General features: G+C 48.6%; 4 protein-coding genes across 4 annotated transcripts; 1 reads left to right on the forward strand and 3 right to left on the reverse strand.

The window, feature by feature from the left end:
• Positions 1-1,481: 1,481 nt before the first annotated feature.
• EI90DRAFT_3021323 (uncharacterized protein) lies at positions 1,482-2,231 on the forward strand (the record flags this gene model as incomplete). The annotated part of the gene is made up of 2 exons (XM_039057634.1): positions 1,482-1,518; positions 1,582-2,231. 2 exons carry the CDS (start codon positions 1,482-1,484, stop codon positions 2,229-2,231), a joined length of 687 nt encoding a protein of 228 aa, XP_038909452.1.
• A 2,126-nt stretch (positions 2,232-4,357) lies between these two features.
• Positions 4,358-5,060, reverse strand: EI90DRAFT_3021324 (putative phosphoglycerate mutase family protein; the record flags this gene model as incomplete). The annotated part of the gene is made up of 3 exons (XM_039057635.1): positions 4,358-4,394; positions 4,597-4,686; positions 4,867-5,060. 3 exons carry the CDS (start codon positions 5,058-5,060, stop codon positions 4,358-4,360), a joined length of 321 nt encoding a protein of 106 aa, XP_038909453.1.
• A 1,383-nt stretch (positions 5,061-6,443) lies between these two features.
• On the reverse strand, positions 6,444-7,029 carry EI90DRAFT_2943281 (uncharacterized protein; the record flags this gene model as incomplete). Its single annotated transcript, XM_039055292.1, has 2 exons — positions 6,444-6,633; positions 6,833-7,029. The coding sequence occupies 2 exons, from the start codon at positions 7,027-7,029 to the stop codon at positions 6,444-6,446; spliced, it is 387 nt and encodes a 128-aa protein (XP_038909454.1).
• A 1,834-nt stretch (positions 7,030-8,863) lies between these two features.
• EI90DRAFT_3085128 (kinase-like domain-containing protein) lies at positions 8,864-13,345 on the reverse strand. The gene is given in 15 exon segments (XM_039062114.1): positions 8,864-8,883; positions 8,898-8,917; positions 8,928-10,086; positions 10,137-10,171; positions 10,232-10,302; positions 10,357-10,470; positions 10,533-10,904; positions 10,959-11,048; positions 11,110-11,313; positions 11,369-12,409; positions 12,467-12,664; positions 12,721-12,795; positions 12,858-13,040; positions 13,096-13,170; positions 13,224-13,345. The coding sequence occupies 12 exon segments, from the start codon at positions 13,132-13,134 to the stop codon at positions 9,338-9,340; spliced, it is 3,171 nt and encodes a 1,056-aa protein (XP_038909455.1). The 5' UTR covers positions 13,135-13,170; positions 13,224-13,345; the 3' UTR covers positions 8,864-8,883; positions 8,898-8,917; positions 8,928-9,337.
• Between the last annotated feature and the right edge of the window lie 1,513 nt (positions 13,346-14,858).

Consider the following 14,858-nt stretch of genomic DNA (forward strand, 5'->3'; position numbering starts at 1 on the left):
TACGTTGACGATCTTCTGGTCTTTGCGTTGCGAGAGACAGTGGAGAAGAGAAAGAAGGAGATTGCCGGAAGGTACGAAATGAGAGACATGGGAGAAGCCCACTGGTTCCTTCAAATGGAAATCATACGGGATAGAGATAAAAGGACGATCACTATCAGTCAGAAGCAGTATGTGACGAGGATCCTAGAGCGGTTTGGCATGGAAAACTCCAAGCCGGCCATAACACCGATGACCGCTGATCTCAAACTTCCCAAACTCGAATCTCCAGAAGTTAATCCTCGACTCTATCAGTCTATGCTTGGCTCGCTTATGTATGCTGCGATTAGCACTCAACCAGATATCTGCTTTGCTGTCGGTTACTTGGCTCAGCACGCTATTGCCCCGGGTGAAGAGCATCTTATTGCACTTAAGCGCATGTTCCGATATCTTAATGGAACCAGAGACCTTGCGCTAGTATACCATGGGGAGAAATTCGACAAACTGGTCGGATTTTCTGACGCCGACTGGGCTGGAGACCCAAATACCCGCCGATCTGTGTCAGGATATTGTTATATATTCTGTGGCGCAACTATTTCTTGGGCTTCAAAGAAACAACCGACAATTGCGCTCTCAAGTACCGAGGCCGAGTATATGGCCATGACGCATGCTGGGAAAGAAGCGATTTTTCTTCAAAACCTTTATGGAGACGTCGGCATCCCAATCCAACTTCCCCTCTATCTTCTTGTCGACAACCAATCAGCGATTCATATTGCCGAAAACCCGATTTTTCATGCTCGGACAAAGCACATCGAGGTTCGACATCATTGGATTAGGGAGAAAATCGAGGATGAACTTCTAGATATAGAGTACATTCCTACAACGGATCAGGTAGCTGACATTTTTACCAAAGCCTTGGGTGCAGAGAAATTTCTGAAGTTCAGAGATGCCCTTGGTTTGGTTTCAGTGGGTGCGCGCTGAGTGGGTGTGTTGGAAAACAGTGCGCTAGCGCGGCCGTGCGAGTTTTCGTACAGCCACATTCCCACGGCCGAGCGAGGAACTCGCCCGGCCAGCCACATCTATTTATTCATTCTTTTGTATTCATTTCGGACTATCCCGCTCCTAAACTACATGGGAATTACCGCTCATTGAATAACTTTTTCCCTCAGTTCTCTTTCGCATTACTTGCTTGAGACTGAGGTTAGTAACATCATTCCTTCATTTCAATCTACACTTATATACTGTATATTACCTCTAGTTGCCCGCTTTGCTAGGTAATATATTCTGAGTTCTCTTTCGCATTACTTGCTTGAGACTGAGTTGCCCGCTTTGCTAGCAATCTCATATTACTTTAATAAATTACCTACCCCATGAAGTAAAATACCAAACAGGACAATGGTAAACGGTCAGTTTACCATCATTAAACAGTTAAAAAACAACAAAAAGATGCATCTTTTACTCACGCTATTGTGGTAATGGAACCTTGGTAAAACGCTTCACGCTTGATGGTAAAATACTACTCAACTCGTGGTAAAGATAAAGGTATTTTACCATCTTTAAAGTAGTTTTTTACGCTGCTCTAATTCCCTCTGTGTGTTCATCCAGGATCACACACACCAGATTTGGCCATGTCACTCAACAGTTTATATAATGCTCTTTCGGATCTCGGACAGCACTCGGAGGCGCTTCCATTCATTGAAGAAAGCATCAACCTCTACCACCAGTTGGTTGCCATTCACCCAGAATCATACACACCGGATTTGGCCATGTCACTCAACAATCTACGTAATGCTCTTTCCCATCTCGGACGGCACTTGGAGGCGCTTCCATTCATCGAAGAAAGCGTCAAACTCTGCCGCCAGTTAGTTGCTGTTCACCCAGGATCATACACCCCGAATTTGGCCATGTCACTCAACAATCTACATAATGCTCTTTCCCATCTCGAACGGCACTCGGAGGCGCTTCCATTCATCGAAGAAAGTGTCAAACTCTGCCGTCAGTTAGTTGCTGTTCACCCAGGATCATACACACCGGATTTGGCCATGTCACTAAACAATCTATATTTAACTCTTTCGGATCTCGGGCGGCACTCGGAGGCGCTCCCATTCATTGAAGAATGTGTCAAAATCCGGCGCCAGCTAGTCGGCGTTAACCCAGGAGCATACACCACAAAGTTGGTCGATTCACTCGAGAATCTACGTGATGCTCTTTCCAATCTCGGCCGTCATTCCGAGGCACAAATGGTTCACATTTGAGCGTGTTCTCCCCATCATTGTATTTCCTATGTTCCTACTGCACACGACAGGCAAGGCTGAATTGGGTCTTCAGCCCGAGAACACCGACCAATCTGACCTCAATTTTCGACCGACAAGTTCACTGGCCACGCTGCACCCATAACAGATCACAGTCGCATCTTACAATTTTAATATCAAGGGTATTCATTCCCCCCCCCCCAAACACATTTCCCCTCCCATCGTTCATGGTGATGTAGTGGTCCATGCGTGTTTCTGCATACCGCCATAAGCGATGATGTTGAGGTTTGGATGGATGATGAGTGGTGGTGACTTGGGGAAAAACGCAAGAAACCTGATATATACTATTATCCCGCCAAGAAGTACATGTGTCTGTCGAATCGTCGCCATTGCGTTCGAATGGAGCATCAAGTCCGAAGTGGGTTCGTTGTGGTGACGTCAATGTGAGTGTGTCGGATTCGACTCGGCAAACTCGGCGCATTCCCCACAGCCCCTTCAAACCACCTACGTATCACCACCAGCTACAATATATCAATCCCCTCCTTCAAAGACCCACCTGTTCCTGTTTCTTCCCAATCGCTCCTCTTCCTATCCTTAGGAGAGCTAGGGTGTCTATCGCTTTCCTCTGGTCCGATCCTTCCATCGAAGCAATCATCGACGAACGAATCGTCCCTCCACTGCCCCCTTTGCCCTCTGGTTCTCCTTCATCATGCCGTCGTCAACGCTGCATTTCAATTCGTTAGGTCTTTCGTCTACGGCCAAAGTAGGTGGTGGTGGCGGGTTTGGTAGCAGCCAGGAATGAGAAAAGGAGCAGGGAATTTTTACTTTATGGATGACTCGGCGGATGCGGGCAAGGAATCATGTGCATGATTCGACCGATGTGTTGACGGCAAGGGCTAAGACGACGAAATGATAGGAGGCGACGTTTAGTATGGTCCCCCTTGGCATTGCGTGTTTTACCTAATGATTTTCTTCCCTTCCCTGCGTCCTTCGCCACTTCAGCATATTCAACGTAGACGAACAATGCCCTATACTTCCACTCTTGGCCCTTCCTCACTTCTCAGCACTCTCTCGTCTCCTACGACCTAACTCACGCACACGCAAGTCCCCCTTCTTCACACTCGCCGTCACGCGTTCTCAACTCTTACTCTGAATAGCACGCCGGTTGCGTGGTGGATACGTGCAGGCGTACACTCTGCGTGTTCATATTCTCGGGGGGGAGATATCGGCAGTCTAGTAATACTAGGATCCGAGTTGTTTTTATTATTCATTCTAGTATGTGAAATTGGCTCTCACAACTGGCGCAATTACGCTAAAAACCTAAACGCCTCAACGCATCTCGGATATTTTTCTCAGGACTTCGGTTACTGTACATGTACAGTCGCTCCCATCTTACTATAATATTCACCTGAACCGTGACAAGTTGGGTCGGCCGCTTGATTCCCTGGCGTGGGCATTTTGCGCCTGGACCAATCCGTCAAGTCACTAGTCCGATCGCTTATTTTTCGAGTGTCCCTAGTTGCGAGGTGGGGAGGAATGGACTTTTGTTCGGGGAGTAAGTTAACTGTTATAGTATGACGTCAGAGTGCATATAGTCGGAGTGTTTGAGCTATGGGACTTCGTGTTTATGAAGCTATATTGGATCTAGCGGTGCAGACCGTGTAGGTCCGAGGCAAAAAGTGGCTCACACATGTCCACCGTGACCGAGCGGGTGATGATCGTTCGTCTCAGCGCCGCATATGTGCACCATCGTCAATGTCATGTCACGCCTGCTGCGCAGGCTATCCCACTCTGGGGTTATTGAGGAGGTTTAATTTGTCATCTCGTCTGTCATATTCATGCATGGTTGAGACAGGCTAGCTCGAAAGTGACTTGATCACCTCCTCGCGCGCAATTTGAATCCCAGAAAAAGAGAATCCCCCCCCAGCCCGAATCGCATCGAAGCCATACCAAGAACAAATACGCGATGCTTACATTTCTTTCTCGAATCCTTTATATTTACAACAAAGTACAGAGTGTCGGATGCAACGATGATGATGGTACTCAGCATTGGGCACCGTGGCGGCGACTTTGGACTAGCGGAGCAATGCGCGTATGGACATCCTCCTACTTTTGCTAGATAACTACCACTAGTAGTTACTATCGTACGCCTCGTGAGCTTGCTCTCTATATTTGAACGTGCGTCAGTACAAGTCCGCCGATTAATTACCTCCGAAGTAATAAACAACAACAATGATTTTTTTTTTTTTTGGTTATGAAACGTGAAGGACAGACAGCCTGAGGATGTGACACAAGGATGGGCGGGTGGATAGCGGCGAGAAGAGTAACAAGTTGGGCAACAAGCGAAGGGAAGGAACGGAGAACGTACTTGGCGTGACGCTTGGCCTTTTCCCTATCGATGAAATCAAGTCCTCTCGTCTCAACCTCACGATCGACGAAGGCACCAGCAGCGGCCGCACTAGATTGAAGAGGGGGGGGAGGGGATCGAGTTGTTAGTATGATTGTTTCTTTGGGGGGACAAACGATAGCTAAAGATCGGCGCCCGATCCGTTCCCCCCCGAAGCCCTCTCAACGACAAAACGACGTTGTGAAGAGGGAAAAGGAACAGATTTTCAAAAGAAAAATAATCAGCGCTCACATGAACTCCTTGGCCTTGGCATGACTATCAAACTCTCCGTTCGCCTCTTTATGCTTCTCATAAGCTTTAGCAGCTTCAAACGCAGCCGCTCCAGCGATCAGTTCGTGGGACACGCTGGCTTGGTGATGTTCCTGGAGGTTTCCATATTGATCGTAGTATTCACGTTGTTCGGAATCGTGGCTGAAGAAACCCATGATTGTTTAAAACTTTTGGTGTTTGGTTAGGTTGTGTTGGTAAGGTTTAGTGAAGGAGCGGGGGGTGGGCGATCATCGATGGGATGTCTAGGTTTATATACCCAAAGGGGGGGTAATATGTTATCCAAGTTATCACTCACTGCGCAATTCCGTTATCAATAAACGTCATTACGCTATATATATAGTCCACAACCAGTACTACATGCATGGGAGTGTGATAGCAAGATGCTGTGTTATGTACTCACGTCCTCAAACGAGAAAGCCAGATGACCTGTCTCTATGAGGGTGCGACGTCATCACACATACCTAAAATGTAAAGGTGGTTTCCAGGCTAAGAATAGCATCGACTTGATTGTCTGCAGTAAAACACCCTCAGCCTCAATCTCATCCCTACAATCAAGTTTCTTTCGTCTTGGGCCGCAATAACTTCATTTTCATGCCAACTTGCGCAATCTCAATTTCGTGTTAAAAAAAGAAAGTTATGACACATGGGTTCTCACGGAACGGCAGCCTCCTTGCCGTTATTGGATTTGATTTTCCTCGCAATCGTTCTTCGTCCCGCACACTCCTCCTGCCCCTTCTAGTTCCAAAAATCGCATACATAGTACCTTGCATAGTACGTAAAGGCTCGCGCGGAAAAACTAAAAGTAGTATACATATATATTGTTTACTCAACCGATGATGGGCTTTTCTCCATCATGTTTGGGACAAATCCGAAATATGCTGATAGATATGAACCGAACCATCTGATCGTCTGCGTGCTATGGAGCTAGGGTTAGACTTGGCAGTAGTTCTACTAAGTACTACTAGTGTAGACTCGGGGCAAGGAAGATGGTTGCGCGCTCGGCCGGCCGGGGGACTTCTACTCCGTTATCACCGTGTTATGCCTCCTTGCACCATTCTGGGGTATTGGTAGTTTGTCTCTTGGTTGTACGTAGTGCATGTAGGTTGGGTGTCTCGTGGCTTTCAGGATCGCCGTCCCTCCCACTGTTGGGATTCAAGCCAAAAGCATGAACCTCCCACTGAGTCGAATCGTCCCAAGTCCCGGTTATATACACAGTTTGTTTTTTTATTCCTCACAATTTCTTTTTCGAATCCATATATTTACAATGAAAAATCCACAGGGTGTGTGTTGCGAGACGCAAACGATCGATGGCTCGATCCCGGTATATATTGGGGCACCGGCCCCCCGCGGACGACTGTGGCGCAACAACAGGCGTATGGGGGGGAGGAATTCGTCTACCGTCGCAAAAGTTCCTACTCGAACTTCTCACTGTACGCAGCATTGGCTTGCTCTCTATAATCGAACATATGTTAGTAACGAGTCCACGATAATGATGAATAACAGATATTGATTTTTTTTTGATCACGGGTTGGGAAGGGTTAGGGTTGGAACAGGTGGACGGGTGGACAGCGGCGAGAGGGAGCACACACAGTTGTGACAACCAAGTGACAAAAAAAAAACAAGAAAACGAGAACGTACTTAGCGTGGTGCTTGGCCTTTTGCTTATCGATGAAATCCAGTCCTTTCGTCTCAACCTCACGATCGACGAAGGCACCAATCGCGCCCGCACTGATTGAAGGAAAAGAAGGCAGATCGAATGTCAGTAATGATTGTTTCTCTTTCGGAAACAAACGATAGATGAAAGATCGGCACCCCGATCCTTCCCTAGGGACCGCCCCCTTCCGTCCCCCCTTTCTCAACGCGACAACTAACTAGTGGCACACACGACAACTCGAAAAAAGAAGAAGACCCTCAACGTCCAACTCACATGAACGCCTTTGCCTTGGCATGATCGTCAAACTCTCCATTCTTGGCTTTATGGTCGCTGTAGGCTTTAGAAGCTTGATAGGCAGCTGCACCAGCGATCAGTTCGTGCGAAAACTTTGCTTTGTGTTCTACAGGGTTGAGGTCGTTGTACTCATTGTGAGCCTGAGCTTGGTCGGAGTCGTGGTGGAAGAAAGGCATTGGTTTGGTCTGAACTTGGTGTGCTTGCTAGTTGGTGGGTTGTGCTGGGAGGTTGGAAACGAGCCATCATGTCTTAGTTTATATACCCCAGAAGGAAGAGTGATATGTTATTCAAGTTACCATATCACAGGTGCAATTTCTGTTACTAGAGGCGGCGCTGCATGTGGTTGCTGTGCATGTGGAAGCCAAGCCAAGCACAGGACCTTGAACGTGCGTATGGCGTGCTATAGTGCATACACACGCGAATTCGTTCATTCATGCTGTGTACGATAACGCATGGGCTATGCTATGTCTCAAATGGAGTAAAGCAGATGACCCCAGCCTGGGGGTGGCCGAACCTTCGATTGTTTCGATACATACAATGGACTGATGAAATTTCCTAAAATAGCAAGGACTTGGACTGCCGTCGCTCATTACATATGGATCAATAATATTCCAATTTCGCTTATGTATTGAAATCTTTGTTTGAGGAACAGAGCTTCCGTTCAACCCCTATTCGGCGCCGCTAAGATGAAATCTCAGTCACTTGCTGACTTCTCAACTCAACAGTATGTATTGTAGCGGAGTTGGCCGAATATATTTGTCTATTTGTCTATTCGTCGTATCTTTTCATCCGATGGTTGAATAGGAGTGTCCCCCCTGATGATTGGTATGGTTCTTCCAAGTATATGCGCGTGCCGCTAAATCAGGTGGCCGGCGTATCCATGCCCTTGAATCGAGCATCAATACACCAATGCTAGTATAGTTATCTCTACTGTACCAGCATTGCATCCACAACTAATTACTAATATCGATCATGCCGTCAAGTCTAGTACTTGATCGCCTCAAATTGAGACATGTCGGGGAGTGGAGATCGGGGTAATTTACTAGTTACGAATCAATTCCTAGCATGGAAGGAGCTACATGCAGACACGTCGCTGGGAAGAGATCGACTTCTCTGAGGTTCTACCTTTCATTTAAGTGAAGTTCTGACGCCACCTTTTATTTTAGTTGACCACTGGCACTATGCATCCTGTGCATAGACCTTCCACCTCCCCCCCGTTCCCCTCATTCGACGTAGCACCCGTGAAGGTGCATCCGAAGCATGAGACAAACGGGTAAAATCCCCTCGATCGCCAGTGTTTCTTCATTTTGGTTTCAGCGTCGTAAACCTATATAACTCACTGATCACCTCGTGCCGGTTGTCTAAGAACGCAGATAGCTGGAAAGCACTCCACATTTCTTTCGGTTGGTTTGGTGTTGCGACCCTTCTGTTGCAGTGCCTACCGAAAAGCAATATACATACGCGGCATTTTGTACGTTCTCCAGTGATTTGATGGCCCCTTGATGTGATGGAGTGAGCGGGGAAGTGCGACCGGTTCTTCTGAACTCACTTGGGTGGCTTTAGCCCCATTCCTCTATTCCTCCGCTTCGGCGCATCGAAAATTCTCTCACAGTAGGTGGATGGCTGCCTGTCTCAGGAAGAGAGCAAAGATCCTTGATCTATCCTGCCGGGGGCAGTTGAGATATGCGGCAAACCAGAGCCTGGATCAGCTGCGCTGAGATTCGTGGAAATGGCCATGTCATGGATCCGATTCGTAACTCCGACCTGCTTTGGGAGTTAGGTCAATATCCGGCTCTCTCTAAGGTTACGCGGACGCAACCCTGAGGACGAATGATGCTCTGACACCGACCCCAAGTACAACATGCACTTGTGCATACGCATATCGGGCCCAGGCAAAATTTGTACTACATTTTCTAGTTCCGTAAATATAGAGCTGGAGTTGTATGTAAGGTAATTCTGGACGACTAGCATGGGTCCTAATAAATGGAGACAATGGGGAGCAAAAAAAAAGCAGGACCTTGAAAAACACCCCTACGTAAATGGGGGAAGGATTGATGGAGTCGAAGGGGCACGAGCAAATCAACAAGCGCGCTCGTTTTTCAACACAACCCATATTTTCATATGAAGGCAGTGAGTGGCGTAGGCAATTCCCTGAATGCGGCACAGTGCCACGCTTTCCGCTTCGCCCCATAAATAAATCTAAAGCTACAGGGGAAAATGAGCATGGCGTATGTTAGATGCAGATCGATTGCAAGGCAAAGAGTGCAAAACGACAATGGTCATTGGAAGTAGGCTAAAAAAACGCGACGAGTTATCCGGGGGGATTCGGAAGAGGAATCCGGTTGACTCTCGATTGCGTGGGGGTGGACCGTTTGAAAACAGCCAGCCGGTATGTATCAACTACTCGTGTAAAAAGACTCGGACGACCCATGACCAACGACCACGACCAGAAGGTCTATTCGTCTCTTCATTGACAGGACTTCACTAGGTCCCATCATCATCATCATCATCCTTGCTTCGTGGTGGCACATCGGTTCCTTCGTCGCCAAGTCCATCGAAATTTGAGACCGGGAATGGTTTAGACGAAATATCCGTGGCAGGGGGTTCAAACCTGATGCAAGGTACAGGCGAAGGATCGTATACAAGATCTTGAATAGATGACTTCGACTTATCAACGGTCTCCTGGGAGACAGGCTCCTCGGGTGACGTAAGCTCCGCATGGACACTCTTGGCAGGCGACGCCAGCAATGGTGTGCCAAGAGCCGCCTCCAACTCAGCTGGAGGCTCTCTCCGAACAACAGCCGGAGTGGGTGGGTGATGCCGAGCCTTGATAGAGACATCGGAAGCGTCGTCGGGAGTAATTTCTAACACAGTATCAACCTCTGGAAGGGCGGGGGTTTCTTCGATGTCGCTGTCTGCTTCATCGTACTCGTCCTCATCGTCAAGGACAACAGAGTGTCGGCCTTTGAAAGAGTATCCATCAAAAATGTCCACCGCCTCCTCGTTTGTGTCCTGCTGTGAAGCGGTGTTCACTCGACCGGAAAGAGATCCAGAAGGAGTTTTCCCAGAGGATGAAGTATCCGAATCCAGCGGTTCATCTTCCGTACTCTCTCGCTCGGAATCGGTCACAGGTTCTGAGCCATCATCCGGAGTGGGGCTCATGTCAAGGAAGGCATCATCGAAATTCTGGGTGTTACTGGCATTGGATGAGTCAATGGGGGGGATATATGGTGCTAAACACAAATATATTAGACACGGAACTGAAGCCAAGTGGGGCACGCACGAATATAGCGTTTGTAATATACGTGCGACCAATCACTATCATAGAGAGAAATTTAAGACAATTACAACCTATGATTGAGACTGAAGTCCACACACGTCATGGAGAAATAGGAATGTGTCTTTATTCTTGGCTCACGAGTACGTAATGTCGGGTTCCGTTGAAGAAGCTATGGGCAACTTCGCGATCAGATGGAACCGGTAGCGTGTTGAGGTATGCTTACGCCGCGGATAAGAGCCTTTGTATCTTGATCAAAGGCCTTAACTTTTGGGAACTGCAATTCGTCCCGAAGGACACGAACATACATGTCTGAGTGGTTGTCTGCCCAAAATGGAGTCTGATACCGAGGAATCAATCAATGCCGTTCCATCGCTAACCGAAAGTAGAACAGCGGCTCACGACACCGCTGAGCATTTCGTAGAGCATGGTACCAAATGCCCACCAGTCAACCTCGTAACTGTATTGCAGACCCTGGATAACCTCCGGAGCAAGATACTCTGGAGTGCCGCAGAAGGTATCAGTGAAATCCTTGTTCGACAAATCGTCATTTCGCCAGCTGTTTGGACTTTGGTCAGGCGTCATCCATCTGGGCAAGACGGCTCCATCCGTGGCTGTCGAGGATCCCGATAGGTTGAGATATGGCGAAGGGAATTGCTTCGACAGACCGAAGTCAGTGAGGACGAGGTGTCCATCGAAACCGATGAGAACATTTTTTGGTTTCAAGTTGCGATACACGACACCGGCGGCGTGCAAACCCTCCACCCCTTCCACCTGGTGTGATTATAACATTAAAAACAGTAATGGAAGGGTACGCACTGGACTCACAATCTCGGCGGCATAGAAGCGAGCTCGATCGCGGCCCAGTCGACCCCAGCGAGCAAGCTGAATGCCCAAATCTCCGCCTGGATGAAAATCCTGGTGAGTCAGTGAGAAATTAGCACCATTTGGAACAGTCAGGGGAGTAGATCATATGTACCATGACGAGGAAAAGATTTTCCTTGTCGTGAAAACTCCACCATAGTTTGACGACGAATGCATTTTGGCTTTCATCAGTCATTCGTTTCAATACAGCCTGTTCGGTTAGTGTATGTCCAAGCTCTTGTTGAGCAAGTACATCTCGTTTTTTGATAGCTTTCAGGGCATACAAGGAACCAGATGCCTTATGTTTGACCAGAAGAACCTGGAGCGCCTGTTTAGAAGGGGAAATTTCCCAGAGTGGTGTCATGAAGTCATACCTTCCCCGCGGAACTTATTCCAAGCATGCGCATCATCTCGAAATCGCTGACTGTGATTATCCTGGAGGCGCGCTTCTTGTGTGGCTTGATAGGTGTAACGATGCCGGTGTCGGTGGGACGTTCTACATCGGTATCGAAAGTAGCCTCAGCCTCAGTGTCCTGCCCATTCACCTGCTTTGGCTGAGAAGGTTTCCGACTAGAATGTGCGCCGTCTCGCACGGCACCACTACTACTAGCCGAAGCAGAGCGAATATTTCTTGCGTGTTCCGAGGGCTGAGAAGGGTGTGCCTCTCGCGAAGGAGGGGAAGCTAGCGCTCGGGAAGCTGGAGTTAGTGATGATTCAGCCTCGGCGGGAACAGGATCCATTGGGGATTCCGGAGTAGGAGGGGAAACGAAAGTGATATCGACACCAATGGTACCAGGCTGTCTAGTTGTTTCTCCTGCCTGCACCATCTTAAGGGATTTGGCCGAGACATCTTCCAGCAACAGGCCGGGCAACGGCTCCAGCCCAAGGACACCATCTTGAGCTTCAGGGGAAATGGCGACGGACGCTACTTCTTCGGTGTTGAAAAGTTCGGGCGTCATCTTCGGCAACGGCTGAACCTGTTTCTGTTTTTCACCAGAGATCCCATTTTGAAAGTCAGGAGAAACGGAAACAGGAGCCACTTGCCCATCAGCTTTAATTTTAATGGCCGCCTTCTTGAATGACGTTGCGAGTTTCGGATCCGCACGATCTCCACTCAGTGCGGAGAACGAAGCCACCGAGCCGTCGGTGAACCCCGCTGGCGGCAGCAGCTCTGTTTTGAGGTCAGGTATCTCAGAGCTTGAAGATGAGTCTAGCCGAGCACAGGTATCCACGAGCGATCGAAAGACTTCCCCCATCGTCAGTCGCGCATCAGGAGAGACTGCACAGCAACTAGATAGTATTTTCTCCACTGGAGAAGATTGCTTCCAGTCCCAAGGCGATCGACCGGATTTTAAAGCATCAAATAGTTCAGCCTCCTTTTTAAGCGAAGGGAAGGGGCTTTCATCAAAAAGGATCTACTTAAGTTTCAGTAAAGTGCAAGGAAGTCATGCTCGCAAACTATCACGGCTCACCATGGTACAAGTGCAGGCGAAGGAGTAAACATCACTGCATGTCGTCTTGATATCGCTATCAAAGACTTCCGGGGCGCAATAGCGCGAGGTAAACGCAGGTCCCGATGATGTATACCCTGTCGTCAATCCGTCCGCGATCCAAGATAGCCCGAAGTCACACAACTTGGCGCGCTCCGCCTCGCTGATTAATATGTTGAGCTATATGTTGTCAATCACTTTTAAATCAGCTTCCTAGACAATTCACGTTGACCCACAGGTTTGAGATCGCCGTGGATTACAACAGGGTCGTGGTCATGAAGGTAGGTCAGACCACGAGCGACATCAAGAAGCTATTCCATGGTGTGCATCCATTCAGTTCAAAAAGGCCAGTGTTGTCACTAATACCACTCACCAGGGGCAACCGATCGCAGGATGGTTTACGACGCAGGTATTGAACAAGGTTGCCGTTTGAACACCATTCGGACACCAACGCCGCTTCAAGTACTGCACCGCGAACCTCAATCGCGAAACCGATAAATTTCACGATATTTCCATGGTCTAAGTCCTTCCATGCCTTCATCTCTCTCTTCAGGTGCTTGTGCAATACGTGGGTCTTCGATGCTGTCAATCCGGCCGAAACAGTTCCTCACCTTCATGGTTTTCCTTACTTCCTCTATGATAGATGGCATGTCACTGATAGGTGGTTTGAGGACTTTGTAGCAGACCTCCATAGAAGAAATGAATTGAAAGGTCGACATGTCAGTCCAAGAGAACATACATTCACAGGATCCGGAAACCCAGATTGGACCCATTTTGCACAGTAGACCTCGGAATAGCCGCCTCGTGCAACCAGGGTCTTGGTACCAAACTGGTGACTAAGATTCTGAACATCTCGGATTTCGGATAAAGCTTCCATCACGGCTGACGAAGCGGGATCCATTGCGCGATTAACTAGGATAGACAATGACCGCCCCTGGATGTACGGATGCACCAGGATGTGGGTTGAGAGGAGGCTCTTTACAAACAGCGACTGCTACTGAACTCAAGGAAAGCAAAGTTGTAACCGAGATCTCCACGGGGAAACTTTGGACACCTTGCATGCCCAAATACGAACTCATTGGCCGCCTATATGTGTCGGATTCAAACATGAACACGTTTTCTCCATATGACCCATCCACGGGAAAATGCCAGAGGCAAACTCAAAAGGCAACAATATGCGCGCGCACACCGGAAGCACTGCAGATATTGTCTGATTGTACCTTCGCTCTCGTGGTATGCCGTGGTACCCCGGGCGCTTGTTCCCCCTAAAGAGAGGCTGGTCACCCGCCTAGGCGCTTGTGCAGATCCAGCGTCGGACCCATTAATGCGCCTAGTTGGTGAAATCTTATGTAATCAATCGGGAATTTCTCACGTGAATCCCACTGGTTGTCATCCCCGAGAGAAAAAAGTTGTCTCCTGTCTTAGGCGGAGCTCAATACACTCTCGTCCGATTCGGTGCCAGAATAAATCCAACCTCCGCATTTAAACCGCATTCCCAACTCGAAGTGCGCATGTTCCTGTCACGGTTGAGCAGATTAGACGGGGATGAACATCGACATGGAATCTGTGCTAACCCTAGCTGTCACCATCGCTACATCCACAACAGTACTGCCTGCACTCGCGCTACCATCGATCATGATTTCAGGATTAAATTGGGTAGAGGATTCACGAGTTCTTCCATGCTAGCCCTCCCTCAGGTTCCTCACAGTCCTCTAACGTCACAACATGGTCCACGCCTGGTCCTGTACATGGAGACACATTGATAGAAGAGATATCTCATCTCAAGCTCCACTCTCCGAGGCGAGTACCCGCAGCCCAAGTCAATTTGATGCCATCTTCCTCCCGAGTCGACCACTTTTCACCCCGTGCAGTTTTACCTGCCAGCGGCATACCCTTCCCCACAAAAGTCTCATTCCTTACTTCTCTTCTCGCCATCACTTCCGACTCCCACTCAACGCGTCGCTCGTCGCACTGGGCTTAGTACCTTCCATCCATGAAGGAGCATCCTAACCCAGGGACAACCGGGAAAAATCCTCTCGGCCGCCATCGCAATTCGTTTTGGTTTTGGCGTAGACAGTTCTCATTTTAAGCGGGACTTGGTCGACTTCTCACGCCAGTTATCTCCTTGCGGAGGAGTCGGACAGTTTGCAACATCCACTCTTCCCTCAGTTGATCTCTGGCCATTCGATGTTGATCTGTTGCAGTGGCACCGGCGAGCAAATACAGGGGGCACTTTGTCTGGTCTCATGTGGTCTGACGCGCGGCCCCTTGGCATGATAAGGTAAACGTGGAGGTGCAACCGGTTTTTCTAAACCCACTCGTATGGCAACTTATCGCCCTTAAATCATTCTCCGCCCCCTTTTTTACTCGCATT

The sequence above is a fragment of the Cantharellus anzutake genome, assembly GCF_015039405.1.
Source record: "Cantharellus anzutake strain C23 chromosome Unknown EI90scaffold_109, whole genome shotgun sequence".
In the NCBI taxonomy this organism is placed as follows: Eukaryota; Fungi; Basidiomycota; class Agaricomycetes; order Cantharellales; family Hydnaceae; genus Cantharellus; species Cantharellus anzutake.